Source organism: Pygocentrus nattereri, chromosome 21, assembly GCF_015220715.1.
Source record: "Pygocentrus nattereri isolate fPygNat1 chromosome 21, fPygNat1.pri, whole genome shotgun sequence".
Lineage (NCBI taxonomy): Eukaryota > Metazoa > Chordata > Actinopteri > Characiformes > Serrasalmidae > Pygocentrus > Pygocentrus nattereri.
Window position 1 is genome coordinate 35410235 of NC_051231.1, and position 22500 is coordinate 35432734.

The following is a 22500-nucleotide window of genomic DNA, read 5'->3' on the forward strand; positions in this document are numbered from 1 at the left end:
TTCACTGTGTGTAAACGCTGTGTGTGTTCACTGTGTGTAAACGCTGTGTGTGTTCAGTGTGTGTAAACGCTGTGTGTGTTCACTGTGTGTAAACGCTGTGTGTGTTCAGTGTGTGTAAACGCTGTGTGTGTTCAGTGTGTGTAAACGCTGTGTGTGTTCAGTGTGTGTAAACGCTGTGTGTGTTCAGTGTGTGTAAACGCTGTGTGTGTTCACTGTGTGTAAACGCTGTGTGTGTTCAGTGTGTGTAAACGCTGTGTGTGTTCACTGTGTGTAAACGCTGTGTGTGTTCAGTGTGTGTAAACGCTGTGTGTGTTCACTGTGTGTAAACGCTGTGTGTGTTCACTGTGTGTAAACGCTGTGTGTGTTCACTGTGTGTAAACGCTGTGTGTGTTCAGTGTGTGTAAACGCTGTGTGTGTTCACTGTGTGTAAACGCTGTGTGTGTTCAGTGTGTGTAAACGCTGTGTGTGTTCAGTGTGTGTAAACGTTGTGTGTGTTCAGTGTGTGTAAACGCTGTGTGTGTTCACTGTGTGTAAACGCTGTGTGTGTTCACTGTGTGTAAACGCTGTGTGTGTTCAGTGTGTGTAAACGCTGTGTGTGTTCAGCTGTGTGTAAACGCTGTGTGTGTTCAGTGTGTGTAAACGCTGTGTGTGTTCAGTGTGTGTAAACGCTGTGTGTGTTCACTGTGTGTAAACGCTGTGTGTGTTCACTGTGTGTAAACGCTGTGTGTGTTCAGTGTGTGTAAACGCTGTGTGTGTTCAGTGTGTGTAAACGCTGTGTGTTCAGTGTGTGTAAACGCTGTGTGTGTTCAGTGTGTGTAAACGCTGTGTGTGTTCAGTGTGTGTAAACGCTGTGTGTTCAGTGTGTGTAAACGCTGTGTGTGTTCACTGTGTGTAAACGCTGTGTGTGTTCACTGTGTGTAAACGCTGTGTGTGTTCACTGTGTGTAAACGCTGTGTGTGTTCACTGTGTGTAAACGCTGTGTGTGTTCACTGTGTGTAAACGCTGTGTGTGTTCACTGTGTGTAAACGCTGTGTGTGTTCAGTGTGTGTAAACGCTGTGTGTTCAGTGTGTGTAAACGCTGTGTGTTCAGTGTGTGTAAACGCTGTGTGTGTTCAGTGTGTGTAAACGCTGTGTGTGTTCAGTGTGTGTAAACGCTGTGTGTGTTCAGTGTGTGTAAACGCTGTGTGTGTTCAGTGTGTGTAAACGCTGTGTGTGTTCAGTGTGTGTAAACGCTGTGTGTGTTCAGTGTGTGTAAACGCTGTGTGTGTTCAGTGCGTGTAAACGCTGTGTGTGTTCACTGTGTGTAAACGCTGTGTGTGTTCACTGTGTGTAAACGCTGTGTGTGTTCACTGTGTGTAAACGCTGTGTGTGTTCACTGTGTGTAAACGCTGTGTGTGTTCACTGTGTGTAAACGCTGTGTGTGTTCAGTGTGTGTAAACGCTGTGTGTGTTCACTGTGTGTAAACGCTGTGTGTGTTCACTGTGTGTAAACGCTGTGTGTGTTCACTGTGTGTAAACGCTGTGTGTGTTCAGTGTGTGTAAACGCTGTGTGTGTTCACTGTGTGTAAACGTTGTGTGTGTTCAGTGTGTGTAAACGCTGTGTGTGTTCACTGTGTGTAAACGCTGTGTGTGTTCAGTGTGTGTAAACGCTGTGTGTGTTCAGTGTGTGTAAACGCTGTGTGTGTTCAGTGTGTGTAAACGTTGTGTGTGTTCGGTGTGTGTAAACGCTGTGTGTGTTCGGTGTGTGTAAACGCTGTGTGTGTTCGGTGTGTGTAAACGCTGTGTGTGTTCACTGTGTGTAAACGCTGTGTGTTCAGTGTGTGTAAACGCTGTGTGTGTTCACTGTGTGTAAACGCTGTGTGTGTTCACTGTGTGTAAACGCTGTGTGTGTTCAGTGTGTGTAAACGCTGTGTGTTCAGTGTGTGTAAACGCTGTGTGTGTTCACTGTGTGTAAACGCTGTGTGTGTTCACTGTGTGTAAACGCTGTGTGTGTTCAGTGTGTGTAAACGCTGTGTGTGTTCACTGTGTGTAAACGCTGTGTGTGTTCAGTGTGTGTAAACGCTGTGTGTGTTCACTGTGTGTAAACGCTGTGTGTGTTCACTGTGTGTAAACGCTGTGTGTGTTCACTGTGTGTAAACGCTGTGTGTGTTCAGTGTGTGTAAACGCTGTGTGTGTTCACTGTGTGTAAACGCTGTGTGTGTTCACTGTGTGTAAACGCTGTGTGTGTTCACTGTGTGTAAACGCTGTGTGTGTTCAGTGCGTGTAAACGCTGTGTGTGTTCAGTGCGTGTAAACGCTGTGTGTGTTCACTGTGTGTAAACGCTGTGTGTGTTCAGTGCGTGTAAACGCTGTGTGTGTTCACTGTGTGTAAACGCTGTGTGTGTTCAGTGTGTGTAAACGCTGTGTGTGTTCAGTGTGTGTAAACGTTGTGTGTGTTCAGTGTGTGTAAACGCTGTGTGTGTTCACTGTGTGTAAACGCTGTGTGTGTTCACTGTGTGTAAACGCTGTGTGTGTTCAGTGTGTGTAAACGCTGTGTGTGTTCACTGTGTGTAAACGCTGTGTGTGTTCACTGTGTGTAAACGCTGTGTGTGTTCACTGTGTGTAAACGCTGTGTGTGTTCAGTGTGTGTAAACGCTGTGTGTTCACTGTGTGTAAACGCTGTGTGTGTTCAGTGTGTGTAAACGCTGTGTGTGTTCACTGTGTGTAAACGCTGTGTGTGTTCACTGTGTGTAAACGCTGTGTGTGTTCAGTGCGTGTAAACGCTGTGTGTGTTCAGTGCGTGTAAACGCTGTGTGTGTTCACTGTGTGTAAACGCTGTGTGTGTTCAGTGCGTGTAAACGCTGTGTGTGTTCACTGTGTGTAAACGCTGTGTGTGTTCAGTGCGTGTAAACGCTGTGTGTGTTCAGTGCGTGTAAACGCTGTGTGTGTTCACTGTGTGTAAACGCTGTGTGTGTTCAGTGTGTGTAAACGCTGTGTGTGTTCAGTGCGTGTAAACGCTGTGTGTGTTCAGTGTGTGTAAACGCTGTGTGTGTTCAGTGTGTGTAAACGCTGTGTGTGTTCAGTGTGTGTAAACGCTGTGTGTGTTCACTGTGTGTAAACGCTGTGTGTTCAGTGTGTGTAAACGCTGTGTGTGTTCAGTGTGTGTAAACGCTGTGTGTGTTCAGTGTGTGTAAACGCTGTGTGTGTTCACTGTGTGTAAACGCTGTGTGTGTTCAGTGTGTGTAAACGCTGTGTGTGTTCACTGTGTGTAAACGCTGTGTGTGTTCAGTGTGTGTAAACGCTGTGTGTGTTCACTGTGTGTAAACGCTGTGTGTGTTCAGTGTGTGTAAACGCTGTGTGTGTTCACTGTGTGTAAACGCTGTGTGTGTTCAGTGTGTGTAAACGCTGTGTGTTCAGTGTGTGTAAACGCTGTGTGTGTTCACCGTGTGTAAACGCTGTGTGTGTTCAGTGTGTGTAAACGCTGTGTGTTCACTGTGTGTAAACGCTGTGTGTGTTCAGTGTGTGTAAACGCTGTGTGTGTTCAGTGTGTGTAAACGCTGTGTGTGTTCACTGTGTGTAAACGCTGTGTGTGTTCAGTGTGTGTAAACGCTGTGTGTGTTCACTGTGTGTAAACGCTGTGTGTGTTCAGTGTGTGTAAACGCTGTGTGTGTTCACTGTGTGTAAACGCTGTGTGTGTTCAGTGTGTGTAAACGCTGTGTGTGTTCACTGTGTGTAAACGCTGTGTCTGTTCATTGTGTGTAAACGCTGTGTGTGTTCACTGTGTGTAAACGCTGTGTGTGTTCACTGTGTGTAAACGCTGTGTGTGTTCAGTGTGTGTAAACGCTGTGTGTGTTCACTGTGTGTAAACGCTGTGTGTGTTCACTGTGTGTAAACGCTGTGTGTGTTCACTGTGTGTAAACGCTGTGTGTGTTCACTGTGTGTAAACGCTGTGTGTGTTCACTGTGTGTAAACGCTGTGTGTGTTCAGTGTGTGTAAACGCTGTGTGTGTTCAGTGTGTGTAAACGCTGTGTGTGTTCACTGTGTGTAAACGCTGTGTGTGTTCACTGTGTGTAAACGCTGTGTGTTCAGTGTGTGTAAACGCTGTGTGTGTTCACTGTGTGTAAACGCTGTGTGTGTTCAGTGTGTGTAAACGCTGTGTGTGTTCAGTGTGTGTAAACGCTGTGTGTGTTCACTGTGTGTAAACGCTGTGTGTGTTCAGTGTGTGTAAACGCTGTGTGTGTTCAGTGTGTGTAAACGCTGTGTGTGTTCACTGTGTGTAAACGCTGTGTGTGTTCAGTGTGTGTAAACGCTGTGTGTTCAGTGTGTGTAAACGCTGTGTGTGTTCACTGTGTGTAAACGCTGTGTGTGTTCACTGTGTGTAAACGCTGTGTGTGTTCAGTGTGTGTAAACGCTGTGTGTGTTCACTGTGTGTAAACGCTGTGTGTGTTCAGTGTGTGTAAACGCTGTGTGTGTTCACCGTGTGTAAATGCTGTGTGTGTTCACTGTGTGTAAACGCTGTGTGTGTTCAGTGTGTGTAAACGCTGTGTGTGTTCACTGTGTGTAAACGCTGTGTGTGTTCACTGTGTGTAAACGCTGTGTGTGTTCAGTGTGTGTAAACGCTGTGTGTGTTCACTGTGTGTAAACGCTGTGTGTGTTCAGTGTGTGTAAACGCTGTGTGTTCAGTGTGTGTAAACGCTGTGTGTGTTCACTGTGTGTAAACGCTGTGTGTGTTCACTGTGTGTAAACGCTGTGTGTGTTCACTGTGTGTAAACGCTGTGTGTTCAGTGTGTGTAAACGCTGTGTGTGTTCACTGTGTGTAAACGCTGTGTGTTCAGTGTGTGTAAACGCTGTGTGTGTTCAGTGTGTGTAAACGCTGTGTGTGTTCACTGTGTGTAAACGCTGTGTGTGTTCACTGTGTGTAAACGCTGTGTGTGTTCACTGTGTGTAAACGCTGTGTGTTCAGTGTGTGTAAACGCTGTGTGTGTTCACTGTGTGTAAACGCTGTGTGTGTTCAGTGTGTGTAAACGCTGTGTGTTCACTGTGTGTAAACGCTGTGTGTTCAGTGTGTGTAAACGCTGTGTGTGTTCACTGTGTGTAAACGCTGTGTGTGTTCACTGTGTGTAAACGCTGTGTGTGTTCACTGTGTGTAAACGCTGTGTGTGTTCAGTGTGTGTAAACGCTGTGTGTGTACCTGGAAGACGGTGATGAGGGCCTGGGGGAAGTTGTCGAAGTTGCTCCGCCTCACTTTCTGATCAGTGAAGTTAAATTTCCCTCCGAACACCTGCATCCCGAGCAGTGCGAAGATGACGATGAAGAGGAAGAGGAGGAGGAGGAGGGAGGCGATGGAGCGAACCGAGTTCAGCAGAGATGCCACCAGGTTACTGAGAGACGTCCAGTACCTGAGACACAAAGACACTCAGCAGTGAGACTCACTTGACCATCATGCACTGTTTAGGTTTAAAAAAAACAGATTTGTTTAAATTCATAAACTTTAAAAAATTATATATATATAAAATTATAATTAATTATTCTAATTCTACTCAGTTTTAACATGATAGATTCAGTGATCTGGTGTCAGTGCACCAGTGCATCACTACACCTCCACTTTCTGTATGTTCTGTATACATTTTTATGCACATATTTTATTTTAGGTGCTAATTTGAATTAAAAATGGTACAATGGAAGCATCCAGTCATTCTGAAATTGTCCCACAGTATAAAGATCAGCAGCTCAGAAAGCTACTTAAGTACTGAGTCACTTATAGAACTGCTGTGGAACCTATTAGAACCTCCAGCAGCTGTCAGCACAGAAGCTATGAGAACCTTTTCATTCCACCTTAAATGTAAAGCTGCACCATTTAGAGAGAAACGGAAAATTCAGGAATCATTTGCTAACCTATTTTTAGTTCCACCTTAATAAGGCAACAAATAGTAAGCAGCTGCACTATTTAAGGTGGAACGGTATATTCAGTTCTTATTCTTCAGCTTCTTATTCAAATGTGGGTTTCGCCACAAATGAGGTGCCAAACAGTAACATCATTTAAGGTGGAACAGAACATTCCACTAAAAAGTTATAGAAACTTATAAAGAAATGCTGAAAGTGGAGCGCGTACTTGGTGACTTTGATGAGGCGCAGAAGGCGGATGCAGCGCATGACGGAGATGCCCATGGCGGACATGACGTCCATGTGGACAAGGATCAGCTCCAGAATCCCCACGGAGACAACGAAGCAGTCGAAACGGTTAAACAGAGACATGAAGTACGACGGCAGCCCCAGGGCGTACATCTTCAGCACCATTTCCACCGCAAACAGCGACAGCAGCGCCTTATTCGCACTCTCTGTGGACACAAACAGGAAAACCATAAACAATAAATGAACATCGTATTCCAACGTTGGTGTCCCACAAGGCTCTGTGCTGGGTCCTTTTCTCTTTACACTTGTTCTCTTGGTGATGTAATATCCTCTCATGGTTTCTCTTACCACTGCTATGCTGAAGACACTCAACTACAACTAATGCTTCTCTTCCCACTTTCTGACACCCAGGTTTCCAGTTGCATCTCGGCATGTCTGTCTGACGTCTCTACATGGATGGCAGCTCAGCGCCTGAAGCTCAATCCTAACAAGACTGAGCTGCTATTCATCCCTGAAACCACAGGTCTTCATCATAATCTCGCTGAGAACTCTCTGATTGCTCAGTCTGAAGGTGCAGGAAGTCTTGTTGTGATTCTGAATGGCCAGTTATCGTTCTGAGCTCATATTATGAGCCAGATTCAGTCATGCAGGTTTCTCATATATATCTACGTGTATCCTACAGTGGGGCAAAAACGTATTCAGTCAGCCACTGATTGTGCAAGTTCTCCTACTGAGAAAGACGAGAGGTCTGTAATTTTCATCCTAGCTACACTTCAACTATGAGAGACAAAATGAGAAAAAAAATCCAGGAAATCTCATTGGAGGATTTTTAAAGAATTTATTCATAAATTATGGTGGAAAATAAACATTTGGTCAATAACAAGAGTTCAACTCAATACTCTGTAACATAACCTTTGTGGGCAATGACAGAGGTCAAACGTTTCCTGCAAGTCTTCACCAGTCTTCACAGACTTTCAACTCCCTCCACAAATTTTCTGCAGGGTTGAGGTCTGGAGACTGGCTGGGCCACTCCAGGACCTTGAAATGCTTGTTACGGAGCCACTCCTTCGTTGCCGAGCGGTGTGTTTGGGATCATTGTCATGCTGGAAGACCCAGCCACGTTCCATCTTCAGTGCTCTCACTGATGGAAGGCTTTGGCTTAAAATGTCACGATACACGGCCCCGTTCATTCTTCCCTCAACACGGATCAGTCGTCCTGTCCCCTTTGCAGAAAAACAGCTGAAGTGTAGCTCTGATGAAAATCACAGACGTCTCTCGTCTTTCTCAGTAGGAGAACTTGCACAATCAGTGGCTGACTAAATACTTTTTGCCGCACTGTGTGTATCTCCAGAGTTTGATAACTGCTGGTCTGTGCTGTCTGACCTTGGAATTCGGTGAGCGACTGTGACTGCATGTGGTGCTCTGTGGCGATGACGAGGGTGTTGAAGAACACCAGCAGAAACACCAGCCAGTAGAAAAGTTTTGACTTCACCCACACGCGACACTTCCTCCTGAAGAACCGGTTCCAGCGCCGGGCATGACGCCTGAGGAGGACACAGACAGGTTGGACAGTACATTAAAAGTTACACAAACCAATAAATAATTTCTGATGTGAAGCTCTGAATCTGTGACCAGTGGATAAAATGGATTGATAAGATTGGTTGTAACAACTCAGGAAACGTTAATTAATCACAATGTTTTATTTTACAGAAACACCTGATCAGTCATTCTTTATTCCATTCATATTATTTATTTGGAAATTGAACTTCCATCGTTATTTATTGTACTTTATTTATCGGCAAGACAGATCAGCCTCCACAAGCGAGTAAACGCATTAGAGACCACCTACAAAACTGTTCCGTCATATTTGTTGTTGGGAGTGAAACATTATCAAACCACTTTTATTAGACACATTAAAATGTTTTGTCCATTAATGTTTTTTTGGTAATACACATCATTTTGGAACGAAACTCGCATGCACTATGTGGCCAAAGGTATGTGGACACTGGCAGTAGAGCATCATAGTGAAGAGCTCAGTGACTTTAAACAAGGCACTGTCACAGGATGACACCTTTGACCATGAATCAGTCTGTGAAACCTTTTTTGCTCTGCTAGATCTGCCCCAGGCAAGTGTAAGTGCTATTATTGGAAAATGAAACAGCTCCATCACAAAGCGGTAGACCACACAAACTCACTACTCAGTTCAAAACAAACTCTGGAAGTACAAGAACCATATGTTGGTAGCTTTGTGAAATGGGTTTCCATGGCTGAGCAGTTGCACACAGGCCTATCACTATGCTCAATGCCTGGAGGGGTGTAATGCGCCACCACTGGATCAGCGGAACTGCGTTCTCTGAGTGATGAATCTTCTCTATCTGTCAGTCTGATGATGAATCTGGGTGTGGTGGATGTCAGGAGAACATTACCTACCGGAACGCAGAGCCAGCAGTAAAGTTTGGTGGAGGAGGGATAATGAGCTGGGGCTGTTTTTCAGGGTTTGGGCTCTCAGTTCCAGTGAAGGGTGATGTTGATGCTACAGCACAAAGACATTTTACACAGTTAAGCTTCCAGCTTTGGGTCAGCAGTTTGGGTCAGAGCCTTTCCTGGACTGAGGAAGCAGGACTGAGCCCCTGAGCACAAAGCAGCTCCATAAAGACATGGAGTGACCAGTTTGGTGTGGAGGAACTCCAGTGGCCTCACAGAGCCCTGACCTCAACCCTACTGATCACCCTTGGGATAAACTGCAGTGGAGATTGTGAGCCAGACCCTCTCGTCCACCATCAGTGTCTGACCACACAATTTCCCACAGACTCGTGAGATGCGTGGAGGCTGTTAGAGCCACAAATGGGGGCAAAAAGGGACGTCCAATAAGCTCATATGGCTGCAAAGTATAGGTGTCCACATACGTTTGGCCATATAGTGTATATTTCTATTTGTTAATCCTGATTTGTGGATTTGTGTTGGAACTAAGCTCATTTAGCACCCCTGGCTGAACTCATCAGCTCCTCATGCAGGAGAACCAGCTGTGTTAGAGAAGTGTGACCCCTCAGCAGTGCAGAGCTGAGGTTCTCCAGACTTCTGCACTCGACTGCTCTGGGGTTTTGTTTCTTACACGTAGTACATGAGGCGGTTCAGTCCCTCCAGCTCGTACAGACTCTCTGTGTCTGAGCCTCCTTCCTGCAGTGGCAGCAGACCTGGCAGACACACAGACACAGCAGCTCATCAGTAACAGCGTCCAGAGTGAAATTTATTTAATTGAATTTAAATTCATTTTTCTGCTCATATTGAAAAATATATATCTTAAATGTAGTTATCAAATATAGTTTTGCAACATATGAAATAGGCCTAAAAATATATTTGTTAAATATATTTTGAAATGCATTGATTAGTTATACATGTTGAGTTGAGTTGTGTGTAATAAGGGTTCTAGATGCAGCTAAACGTACTGTGATCTGCACTGTACTTTACATTAAGCGTCTACGTCTGCAGTCAGACTCTCACACCCAATGTACTTCGCATTAACAAGATATCAGATCAGCCCTGCATTTCACAGAGTATCAGTACCTACAGCCCTCGCCTCTGTCCTGCTAAAGGACCATTAGATCAGATTTAACATGAAGAGACTGGAATACAAACTAATTTCTAAAGGAATCAGACAGTGAAGAGCATCAGACAGGATTCTGGAGATGTTCCTCCACTTTCAGATGGAGCTGATAAACTAATTTCTAAAGGAATCAGACAGTGAAGAGCATCAGACAGGATTCTGGAGATGTTCCTCCACTTTCAGATGGAGCTGATAAACTCATTTCTAAAGGAATCAGACAGTGAAGAGCATCAGACAGGATTCTGGAGATGTTCCTCCACTTTCAGATGGAGCTGATAAACTCATTTCTAAAGGAATCAGACAGTGAAGAGCATCAGACAGGATTCTGGAGATGTTCCTCCACTTTCAGATGGAGCTGATAAACTCATTTCTAAAGGAATCAGATAGTGAAGAGCATCAGACAGGATTCTGGAGATGTTCCTCCACTTTCAGATGGAGCTGATAAACTCATTTCTAAAGGAATCAGACACTGAAGAGCGTCAGACAGGATTCTGGAGATGTTCCTCCACTTTCAGATGGAGCTGATAAACTAATTTCTAAAGGAATCAGACAGTGAAGAGCACCAGACAGGATTGTGGAGATGTTCCTCCTCTTTCAGATGGAGCTGATAAACTCATTTCTAAAGGAATCAGACAGTGAATATTTCCCCACACATTTAAAATAAATGTAGTTTAAAATATATTTGGTTCATATGGCAAAATATTCTAAAACACATTTTAGTCTTTGGAATATATTTCAAATATAAACACACGTCTGTATGTTTTGTTCCTATGGATGGTCAGACCTTGTCTGTCCTGGTCGTTGTCCATGACCTCGGCCTGTGCGATCCACTCCATATAGCCCTTCAGATCCTCATCCAGCTGCTGCCTCTCACGAAGCTTCTGATATTCTCCGCTGCGGGAGCTCTTCTCACGCTCCTTAGTGAACTCACTGTGCAGGACAGGAGCACAAACACACTGATCCACACATCATCCTCACCCCTGCACACTTAGACGGAGCACCCAGGTGTACGTCTCTGTGAATCTGCTATCATATTTGAACAGGTGCGCTCCAGATGTTGGTGTGTTGTGTTGCAGTTAACATGTTTATGAGTTCACAGGTGATATGAGTTTATATAAGATGGGTTTGATTATTTTAATCAGTGTGTTCAGCTGCTGGCCTGCGGGTGCGAGAGGCGTGGCTGTGTTTCCGTATTGAATAAACAAAGCTTCAGAGTGTTCGGTGTTGGACACTGACCCACAGAGGACGCCTAGAACCATATTTAAGATGAAAAAGGAGCCCAGAAGAATCAGAGTGACGAAATAGAGCCACGGCCACTCCATCCCAACAGCATCATTAACCTACACACACACACACACACACACACAAATCATTATCACAGGTTAATTATCACAGGTTAAAGTACTGCTCGATTTATTTAAACAAACTATTTCAGTTTGGCTTCATTTTAAAGAATTTATCAGTTTCATAACACCTTTTATTTTACAACCTTATAATAACAATAATAATACTAATAGTGATAATAATAGTACCACAGACACAGGACTATCAACACAACACAGCCGTGCTTTTAGATGTTGTAGGTCAATGGTTATGAAATAAACTCACAATCTTTACATCTACTTTATTCATTTAACCCATTTAATGGCAAAAGTTTTATTACACACTGCTATAATTTAATAATAGCTTTCGTGTGTTTTATAGTACGTTAAGCTGTACAAACGTACAGAATAAGCTGTGTAAGTAAAGCTGAGTGAACACAGACCCAGTAGAGGACGTCGGTCCAGCCCTGCGTGGTGATGCACTGGTACACGGTCAGCATGGAGAAGCCGAGGTTATCGAAGTGCGTTATGCCGTTATTGGGCCCCGGCCAGCCCGGTCTGCACATGGTACCGTTCACAGTGCAGCGACGGCCGTTTCCAGCCTCGGCACACGGAGACGCCTTCTCATTCTCCACCGTGGCGATGATCTCTGCAGCACAGACAGGGTCACCTGTATTCTGGTACCGATTACTGACTAACTTATTAAAATACGTACAGTATGGTAGCCGTATCAGCTGAAATGTGAATGTATCAGCATTTTGTTTGGCAGGTTTTCTCTTCCAGCTCACTGAGGAACGTTACCTGTTCCAGTGTAGTAACAGGATTTGTGCATCTTGCATTTGAAGAGTTCCAGGCCAATGATGGCGTAGATGGTGACCATGAAGAAGACCAGTAAGGAGATGTGGAAGAGCGGCAGCATGGATTTCAGGATGGAGCTCATCACCACTTGCAGACCTGAAGGAGGCAAAATGGCAGTGAAAGTTTGGCGGTTGATGTTTGGCAGCAGATGTTTGGTGATTATAAAACTAATTCCATCTCCCTGCTTTCTTTCCGAGTATACAATCGCCCACATGTCCAGCTGGACACTGAAGGACGACCGACTGCCGAGCCCTCCTGCTACCCACTTCAGACCAGCTGCCCATGCCCCAGCTGCCACCACCTGCCTTGGACGAGCTGCCCACCCTACACTGATGTTCTCATAGGCTCCTAGTTATTCCTAATACCAATATTACTGCTGTTAATATTAGTAGTATAATAACTCTGTAGGTAGTTTGACCAGAGGAGGACGGGTCCCCCCTGGTGAGCCTGGTTCCTCCCAAGGTTTCTTCCTCAGTTCTGAGGGAGGTTCTCCTTGCCACTGTTGTCCCTGGCTTGCCCACCGGGGGGGTTTCTGTACATTCTTTCAGTCCTGTGGAAACTTTGTCTTTTCTGAAATTCTGTAAAGCTGCTTTGTGACAACATCCGTTGTAAAAAGCGCTACAAATAAATTTGATTTGATTTGATTTATGTTTGGCTGACATTTGGCAGTTGATGGTTGGTGGTTGATATTGGGCAGTAGATGTTTCGAGTGGGAAATGTTAGGTGGTTACTGATAAATGTTTAGTAGTGGATGTTAGTGGTTGATGACTGATGGTAGGTTTGTGGTGATTGATGTTTGGTAGTGTTTGTTTGGTAGTGAAAGGCAGTGGGTGCTTTGTGTTGGTCGTTTGATGATTGATGTTTTTGGATGAATGGTTAATGGTCGGGGTTGATGGTGATTTGTAAACGGGTGTTTGGTGGTTGTAAATATTAGGTGATGGATATGCGTGGCTGATGGCTGATGTTTGGTGGCAAATGTTAGGTAGTGAATGGTTTGGGGCTGATGTTTAGTAGTTTACATTTGATGGTAGTTTGATGGTAAATGTTCATTTGGTGGTTAATGTTTAGCAGTTGATGATTGGAGGCAGTTTGTCTGTTAGTGGATGTTTGGTGGTTGATGGTTCATGGCTGATGGTTAGTGGCTGATGTTTGGTGGTGGATGTTTGATGGTTCATGTCCATTAGTGTATTTGTGGTGGCTGTGACTCACTGGGGACCCCTGAGACAAGGCGTAGTGGCCGCAGCACTCTGAAAGCCCTCAGTGCCTTCATATCGAAGCCTCCGCCCTTCTGCTCCACTGGAGCTTCCACCCCACTGATGTTATTGATGAAGTCCACAACGATAGTAAACAGCCTGAGACACAGAGGGAGTATGTTAGACATGCTGTCAGACACAAAGAGGCCAAGACGTTCATCCTAATCGTCCTAGGTCTCCCAGGTCTAAAGCCCTGAAACATCTCTAATTTCTATCTGCTAAACCATCTGCCATTCGCTGCTCACTGAAACAAGTGGAGAAGTTTTCTATTGACTGTCAGACTGTCAATGTATCAAAGTTTATATTTCTGTTATGATTTGAATTGATGACCGTTGTTGTTTTGCAGAAAAAATACATCCAAAAACGTATGGTTTCCACCATAATAGCCTCCTGTCTTACCCCATGGTGACAATGACGAAGTCCAGAATGTTCCAGCAGTTCCGTAGGTAAGCGTCTGCGTGGAAGAGCAGCCCATACGCCACTATCTTCAGGAAGCACTCCAGAGTGAAGATGATCAGGAAGATGTACTCCAGACTTTCCTGCAAACACAGAGCTGCAGTCATGAAATGCTTTAAACAGGGCTTTTTCATCAGGGCTGCAGTTTTAGTGGCTGTTTCTCTGAATATTAATGTGAGCCTCACACACCCTGCGGAACAAATGCGTTCTAAACTGGTTTATGCTGGTAGCATCCAAATCACAACATAAATTGCATGTTTTTTTTACAGTGACCCTCTAGCCACAAGCTAACGCACTCACTACTAACCCTCTAACCACGAGCTAACGCACTCACTACTAACCCTCTAGCCACAAGCTAACACACTCACTACTAACCCTCTAACCACGAGCTAACGCACTCACTACTAACCCTCTAGCCACAAGCTAACACACTCACTACTAACCCTCTAACCACGAGCTAACGCACTCACTACTAACCCTCTAGCCACGAGCTAACGCACTCACTACTAACCCTCTAACCACGAGCTAACGCACTCACTACTAACCCTCTAACCACGAGCTAACGCACTCACTACTAACCCTCTAACCACGAGCTAACACAATCACTACTAACCCTCTAACCACGAGCTAACGCACTCACTACTAACCCTCTAGCCACAAGCTAACACACTCACTACTAACCCTCTAACCACGAGCTAACGCACTCACTACTAACCCTCTAGCCACGAGCTAACGCACTCACTACTAACCCTCTAACCACGAGCTAACGCACTCACTACTAACCCTCTAGCCACGAGCTAACGCACTCACTACTAACCCTCTAACCACGAGCTAACGCACTCACTACTAACCCTCTAACCACGAGCTAACGCACTCACTACTAACCCTCTAACCACGAGCTAACACACTCACTACTAACCCTCTAGCCACGAGCTAACACACTCACTACTAACCCTCTAGCCACGAGCTAACACACTCACTACTAACCCTCTAGCCACGAGCTAACACACTCACTACTAACCCTCTAGCCACGAGCTAACACACTCACTACTAACCCTCTAACCACGAGCTAACGCACTCACTACTAACCATCTAACCACGAGCTAACGCATTCACTATTAACCCTCTAGCCACGAGCTAACGCATTCACTATTAACCCTCTAGCCACGAGCTAACACACTCACTACTAACCCTCTAGCCTCGAGCTAACACACTCACTACTAACCCTCTAGCCACGAGCTAACACACTCACTACTAACCCTCTAACCACGAGCTAACGCACTCACTACTAACCCTCTAGCCACGAGCTAACACACTCACTACTAACCCTCTAACCACGAGCTAACGCACTCACTACTAACCCTCTAGTCACGAGCTAACACAATCAGTACTAACCCTCTAATCACGAACTAACGCACTCACTACTAACCCTCTAGCCACGAGCTAACACACTCACTACTAACCCTCTAACCACGAGCTAACGCACTCACTACTAACCCTCTAACCACGAGCTAACGCACTCACTACTAACCCTCTAGCCACGAGCTAACACACTCACTACTAACCCTCTAACCACGAGCTAACGCACTCACTACTAACCCTCTAGTCACGAGCTAACACACTCACTACTAACCCTCTAGTCACAAGCTAACACACTCACTACTAACCCTCTAGTCACAAGCTAACACACTCACTACTAACCCTCTAACCACGAGCTAACGCACTCACTACTAACCCTCTAACCACAAGCTAACGCACTCACTACTAACCCTCTAACCACGAGCTAACACACTCACTACTAACCCTCTAACCACGAGCTAAGACACTCACTACTAACCCTCTAGCCACGAGCTAACACACTCACTACTAACCCTCTAGCCACGAGCTAACACACTCACTACTAACCCTCTAACCACGAGCTAACGCACTCACTACTAACCCTCTAACCACGACCTAACCCACTCACTACTAACCCTCTAACCACGAGCTAACGCACTCACTACTAACCCTCTAGCCACGAGCTAACACACTCACTACTAACCCTCTAACCACGAGCTAACGCACTCACTACTAACCCTCTAACCACGAGCTAACACAATCACTACTAACCCTCTAACCACGAGCTAACGCACTCACTACTAACCCTCTAACCACGAGCTAACGCACTCACTACTAACCCTCTAACCACGAGCTAACGCACTCACTACTAACCCTCTAGCCACGAGCTAACGCACTCACTACTAACCCTCTAACCACGAGCTAACGCACTCACTACTAACCCTCTAGTCACGAGCTAACGCACTCACTACTAACCCTCTAGTCACGAGCTAACGCACTCACTACTAACCCTCTAGTCACGAGCTAACGCACTCACTACTAACCCTCTAGCCACGAGCTAACGCACTCACTACTAACCCTCTAGCCTCCAGCTAACACACTCACTACTAACCCTCTAGCCACGAGCTAACACACTCACTACTAACCCTCTAGTCACGAGCTAACACTCAGTACTAACCCTCTAGTCACGAGCTAACACACTCACTACTAACCCTCTAGTCATGAGCTAACACACTCACTACTAACCCTCTAGTCATGAGCTAACACACTCACTACTAACCCTCTAACCACGAGCTAACGCACTCACTACTAACCCTCTAGTCACGAGCTAACACACTCACTACTAACCCTCTAGTCATGAGCTAACACACTCACTACTAACCCTCTAGCCACGAGCTAACACACTCACTACTAACCCTCTAGTCACGAGCTAACACACTCACTACTAACCCTCTAGCCACGAGCTAACGCACTCACTACTAACCCTCTAGCCACGAGCTAACGCACTCACTACTAAACCCTCTAACCACGAGCTAACACACTCACTACTAACCCTCTAACCACGAGCTAACGCACTCACTACTAACCCTCTAACCACGAGCTAACGCACTCACTACTAACCCTCTAGTCACAAGCTAACGCAATCACTACTAACCCTCTAACCACGAGCTACTACTCACTACTAACCCTCTAGCCACGAGCTAACGCACTCACTACTAACCCTCTAGCCACGAGCTAACGCACTCACTACTAACCCTCTAGCCACGACCTGTGTAGTGCGCTGGGTGGTTGGTAGTGAGCTGGTGGAGCTCAGTGTGTAGTGTGCTGGGTGGTCAGTAGTGAGGTGGCGGAGCTCAGTGTGTAGTGCGCTGGGTGGTTGGTAGTGAGCTGGTGGAGCTCAGTGTGTAGTGTGCTGGGTGGTCGGTAGTGAGCTGGCGGAGCTCAGTGTGTAGTGTGCTGGGTGGTCAGTAGTGAGCTGGTGGAGCTCAGTGTGTAGTGTGCTGGGTGGTCAGTAGTGAGCTGGTGGAGCTCAGTGTGTAGTGTGCTGGGTGGTCAGGCTGGTCAGTAACAGACTGTAGTGTTGTTGTTAAGCTCAGCTCCAAGCTGCTGGTGTGACCAGTTTGACAGCTTGGGGATAGAAACTGTTCTTGAACCTGGTGGTTCTGGCTCGGATGTTCCGGTACCTCTTTCCGGATGGCAGAGGTTGGAACGGGGTGGCTGGGATGGGTGGGGTCCGAGGATATGTCGATGTCTTTCCTCTCACATCGGTTGTCATGTATGTCCTCTATGGGTGGGAGGACAGCTGCAGTTTTGACCATCCTCTGCAGGGCCTTGCGTTTAGCAGCCGTGGTGCTGCCGTACCAGACGGTGATGCAGCTGGTCCAGATGCTCTCCACTGTGGCTCTGTAGAAGCTGCAGAGGAGCTGTTGTGGCAGGTTGACTTTATTTAACCTTCTGAGGAAGTGAAGGCGTTGTTGGCTTTTCCTGATGATGTGGGACGTGTTCAGCGACCAGGTGAGATCCTCGGATATGTAGACACCAAGAAACTTGAAGCTGTTCACCCTTTCCACCATCGCCCCCTCGATGCTCAGTGGTGCACTCTCTCTACTTCCCCTCCTGAAGTCCTTTCCCTCCTGAAGTCAACAATCAGTTCATTGGTTCTGCTGACGTTGAGGGAGAGGTTGATGGCAGCACACCACTCTGTGAAGAGCTTGAATTCCTCTCTGTACGGTCCTTCATCATTGTTGGTGATACTGCCTATGATTGTGGTGTCATCTGAAAACTTAATGAAAGTGTTGGAGCTGTTTTGGAGCGCAGTTGTAGGTGTACAGTGTGTAGAGCATTGGTGAGAGGACACATTTACATTACATTACATTTAGCAGACGCTTTTATCCAAAGCGACTTACAAATAATATGGTACAAAGAACAAACATAGTCAGGCCTTAAAGGAGGCCAAGGGGTAATAGCGGGGTAGAGAAGGGAAGGAGGGCAAGAAGGAGATGAGTTTGGTAGTGGTTAGATTGCAGGAGGCGATTAGAGCAAGTGCTCCCTGAAGAGCTCCGTCTTCAGGAGTTTCTTAAACATAGCGAGGGATGCTGCTGCTCTGACAGTGGAAGGTAGCTTGTTCCACCATTGGGGAATCAAGTATGAGAACAGTCTCGATTGCTTTGTGTGAATGTTTGGCAAAGCTAAGCGACGTTCATTGGAGGATGGCAGCGGCCGGGCGATGCTGTAAGCCTTTAGGAGCGAGTGCAGGTAGGAAGGAGCCTGCTCTGTTAACACCTTGTAGGCAATTGTAAGAGTTTTAAATTTGAAGGTGGAGCTGAAGTCGATGAACAGCATTCTGACATAGGTGTTAGTTCCTTCCAGGTGGTTGGGTGCAGTGTGCATTGCCAGAGAGACTGCGTCCTCAGTAGATCTGTTTGACCGGTAGGCAAACTGGTGGGAGTCCAGGGTGCTGGGAAGACTCCTCTTTAAGTGCGTGAGGATCAGTCTCTTGAAGCACTTCATGACTATGGGTGTGAGAGCAATGGGGTAAAGCAATATATATATATATATATATATATATATATATATATATATATATATATATATATACAGTCTGTGGCTTGAGCCACTGTGGAGAGACTGTGGGAAAGACCAGCTGCAGATACAGTTTCACTACAGTAACTCTGCGTGAATGACCTCACTAACGCCTGAGCCACAAAGGGGCCAAGCGTCCACCACGGACAAACTCCACTATTGTCTCCACAGATGTAAGTGTGTGTTAGTGTGTGTCTGTGTGTGTGTGTGTGTGTGTGTGTGTGTGAGAGAGTTTGTCATAGAATGAGGTTGTGAAAATAGATGAGTCAACAGCTTCAGTAGCTATTTGAGGGTTGAGGCCTTAATGGGTCATTAAATGTGCACACACACGCTGTGAACATGTATATTTGTACATTTGATCTATAGTGACCAATAATGGTGACCACAGCGAGCCGGAAACATTACAGATCTGTAACCAACGAAGTCACAGTAATGCATTCATCATGTCCTTAGTTTAGTCATTCAGCCTACAGTTTCTCATTAGACTGAATGAATAACCGACTCTAAATGTAGGTATTGTGATATAAACCGAGTCCGTTCTACAGTTTCTCATTAGGCTGAATGAATAACCGACTCTAAATGTAGGTATTGTGATATAAACCGAGTCCGTTCTACAGTTTCTCATTAGACTGAATGAATAACCGGCTCTAAATGTAGGTATTGTGATATAAACCGAGTCCATTCTACAGTTTCTCATTAGGCTGAATGAATAACCGACTCTAAATGTAGGTATTGTGATATAAACCGAGTCTGTTCTACAGTTTCTCATTAGGCTGAATGAATAACCGGCTCTAAATGTAGGTATTGTGATATAAACCGAGTCTGTTCTACAGTTTCTCATTAGGCTGAATGAATAACCGGCTCTAAATGTAGGTATTGTGATATAAACCGAGTCCATTCTACAGTTTCTCATTAGACTGAATGAATAACCGACTCTAAATGTAGGTGTTGTGATATAAACCGAGTCCGTTCTACAGTTTCTCATTAGGCTGAATGAATAACCGACTCTAAATGTAGGTATTGTGATATAAACCGAGTCCATTCTACAGTTTCTCATTAGACTGAATGAATAACCGACTCTAAATGTAGGTATTGTGATATAAACCGAGTCCGTTCTACAGTTTCTCATTAGACTGAATGAATAACCGACTCTAAATGTAGGTATTGTGATATAAACCGAGTCTGTTCTACAGTTTCTCATTAGACTGAATGAATAACCGGCTCTAAATGTAGGTATTGTGATATAAACCGAGTCCGTTCTACAGTTTCTCATTAGACTGAATGAATAACCGACTCTAAATGTAGGTATTGTGATATAAACCGAGTTCGTTCTACAGTTTCTCATTAGACTGAATGAATAACCGGCTCTAAATGTAGGTATTGTGATATAAACCGAGTCCGTTCTACAGTTTCTCATTAGACTGAATGAATAACCGGCTCTAAATGTAGGTATTGTGATATAAACCGAGTCCGTTCTACAGTTTCTCATTAGACTGAATGAATAACCGGCTCTAAATGTAGGTATTGTGATATAAACCGAGTTCGTTCTACAGTTTCTCATTAGACTGAATGAATAACCGACTCTAAATGTAGGTATTGTGATATAAACCGAGTCCGTTCTACAGTTTCTCATTAGACTGAATGAATAACCGGCTCTAAATGTAGGTATTGTGATATAAACCGAGTCCGTTCTACAGTTTCTCATTAGGCTGAATGAATAACCGACTCTAAATGTAGGTATTGTGATATAAACCGAGTCCGTTCTACAGTTTCTCGTTAGGCTGAATGAATAACCGACTCTAAATGTAGGTATTGTGATATAAACCGAGTCTGTTCTACAGTTTCTCATTAGGCTGAATGAATAACCGACTCTAAATGTAGGTATTGTGATATAAACCGAGTCCGTTCTACAGTTTCTAATTAGGCTGAATGAATAACCGACTCTAAATGTAGGTATTGTGATATAAACCGAGTCCGTTCTACAGTTTCTCATTAGGCTGAATGAATAACCGACTCTAAATGTAGGTATTGTGATATAAACCGAGTCCATTCTACAGTTTCTCATTAGACTGAATGAATAACCGACTCTAAATGTAGGTATTGTGATATAAACCGAGTCCGTTCTACAGTTTCTCATTAGACTGATTGAATAACCGACTCTAAATGTAGGTATTGTGATATAAACCGAGTCTGTTCTACAGTTTCTCATTAGACTGAATGAATAACCGGCTCTAAATGTAGGTATTGTGATATAAACCGAGTCCGTTCTACAGTTTCTCATTAGGCTGAATGAATAACCGGCTCTAAATGTAGGTATTGTGATATAAACCGAGTCCGTTCTACAGTTTCTCATTAGGCTGAATGAATAACCGACTCTAAATGTAGGTATTGTGATATAAACCGAGTCCGTTCTACAGTTTCTCATTAGGCTGAATGAATAACCGGCTCTAAATGTAGGTATTGTGATATAAACTGAGTCCGTTCTACAGTTTCTCATTAGGCTGAATGGGATTACTAGTTTTCCTGTTTAATCTAACAACAGTGAGTATTAAAGAATGTGTGTGTGGGCGGAGCCTGAATAGAGTCTCAGTGAACACAGAGCCGCGCAGGAGCTAAACTCATGTGAACGTACTGTGTGTTCTAAATTTAAAGGTTTTTTTATGCCCTCGGTGGAGAGTCTGAACAGCTGCTGCTCTCACTCAGTCAAGGACAGAATGGACACTCACCCTCGCTGGAGAACAAAGAGAGATCAGCTGACCATCTCCATTGAGACTGCTGGCTCTCTGTGTGACGCAGCACTGATATTCTTAACTAATCCTACCAAGAGTAAAGCGGTGCCTCGCTGAGGACAGAAAGATCTGAGATCTCCTTCACATCTCTGCGCTTTCACCTGGACAACAGTGACATCAGAGAGAGCAGTAAACGAGGCCTTAGCTGAGGGTTCTCCTAAAGTTCCTCCCCTGGCACTGTAATATTGTTAAAGCTGAATGAAGTGTCGTTACTGAGTGAGCAGAATGTAAACAGGCTAAAATGCTGCTGCTGCTGTGAGTCGCCCTGTAAAGCCTGAAATCATCATTTAAAAGTGAGAGGCGTTGAGTTTCACATCACATTGTGCGCCATTACGTATTAACGTCACACACAGACTCAAAAAAGAAGGTCCGGCTTGATGTTTCTGCCTCAAATGAGCTCACAGTTGACATCACACTGAGGAAGATGTGATTATAATAGTAGATAATTCACTCACATCCTCAGAGACGCTCCTTCACCAAGTTTACAGAGTTCTCTCTGATTCTCTGACTCTGCACTCACAGAAGTCACATTGTGCTTGTGAGGAACTGAAGCTACAAAATGTTCTTCTACAAATTGGGTGTAATTACACCTTTTAACCAGAGAGGGCTCCAAATCTCCAAATCCTACTTAGTGTAGCTTTAGTCATTGTGTGTGTTCCTTTACTCACCAGGTTGCTGTTGGTGTTGTTGGTGTCCTCCTCAGGCATCGGCATGAACACCGCCAGAGCTACACAGTTAGCGAAGATGGTCAGCAGGATTATAATCTCAAATGGCCTGAGGAGAGCAGTCAAGGAGAACAAAACAATGCAACGATAGAGTCTCTAAGTTGCTAAAGCTTTTCGTTCCTCAGAAGATCTGAAAGCCTGTAGACTCCAGCATTTCTTCTTATTTTAAAAAGTCTTTTTGGACTCAAACATAAAAACTTTAAACTTCAGTGAAGATTAAAAAACTTAAGTCAACTCAATAAAAGCTGAATTTTCTTAGCTTCTTGGAAAGCTGCATAACCCTAGCCCCTCCCATTCAGCTACAGCGGTTTAGCCCCTCCCATTCAGCTACAGCGGTTTAGCCCCTCCCATTCAGCTACAGCGGTTTAGCCCCTCCCATTCAGCTACAGCGGTTTAGCCCCTCCCATTCAGCTACAGCGGTTTAGCCCCTCCCATTCAGCTACAGCGGTTTAGCCCCTCCCATT

The 22500-nt window shown here is 45.0% G+C and overlaps 1 protein-coding gene across 3 annotated transcripts in view; it reads right to left on the reverse strand.

Moving 5' to 3' along the window:
• The window catches only part of cacna1sa (calcium channel, voltage-dependent, L type, alpha 1S subunit, a), a 57900-nt gene that overhangs the window by 30348 nt on the left and 5052 nt on the right, over positions 1-22500 (reverse strand). For all 3 annotated transcript variants that reach the window (XM_037532551.1, XM_037532549.1, XM_037532550.1), the window contains exons 3-13: positions 21980-22085; positions 13546-13685; positions 13103-13245; positions 11837-11989; positions 11479-11684; positions 10950-11053; positions 10498-10643; positions 9222-9303; positions 7493-7653; positions 6090-6315; positions 5169-5376 (exon numbers count right to left, since the gene is read on the reverse strand). In XM_037532551.1, the coding sequence (XP_037388448.1) occupies positions 5169-5376; positions 6090-6315; positions 7493-7653; positions 9222-9303; positions 10498-10643; positions 10950-11053; positions 11479-11684; positions 11837-11989; positions 13103-13245; positions 13546-13685; positions 21980-22085 (1675 nt within the window). The remainder of the gene's footprint in view (positions 1-5168; positions 5377-6089; positions 6316-7492; positions 7654-9221; positions 9304-10497; positions 10644-10949; positions 11054-11478; positions 11685-11836; positions 11990-13102; positions 13246-13545; positions 13686-21979; positions 22086-22500) is intronic.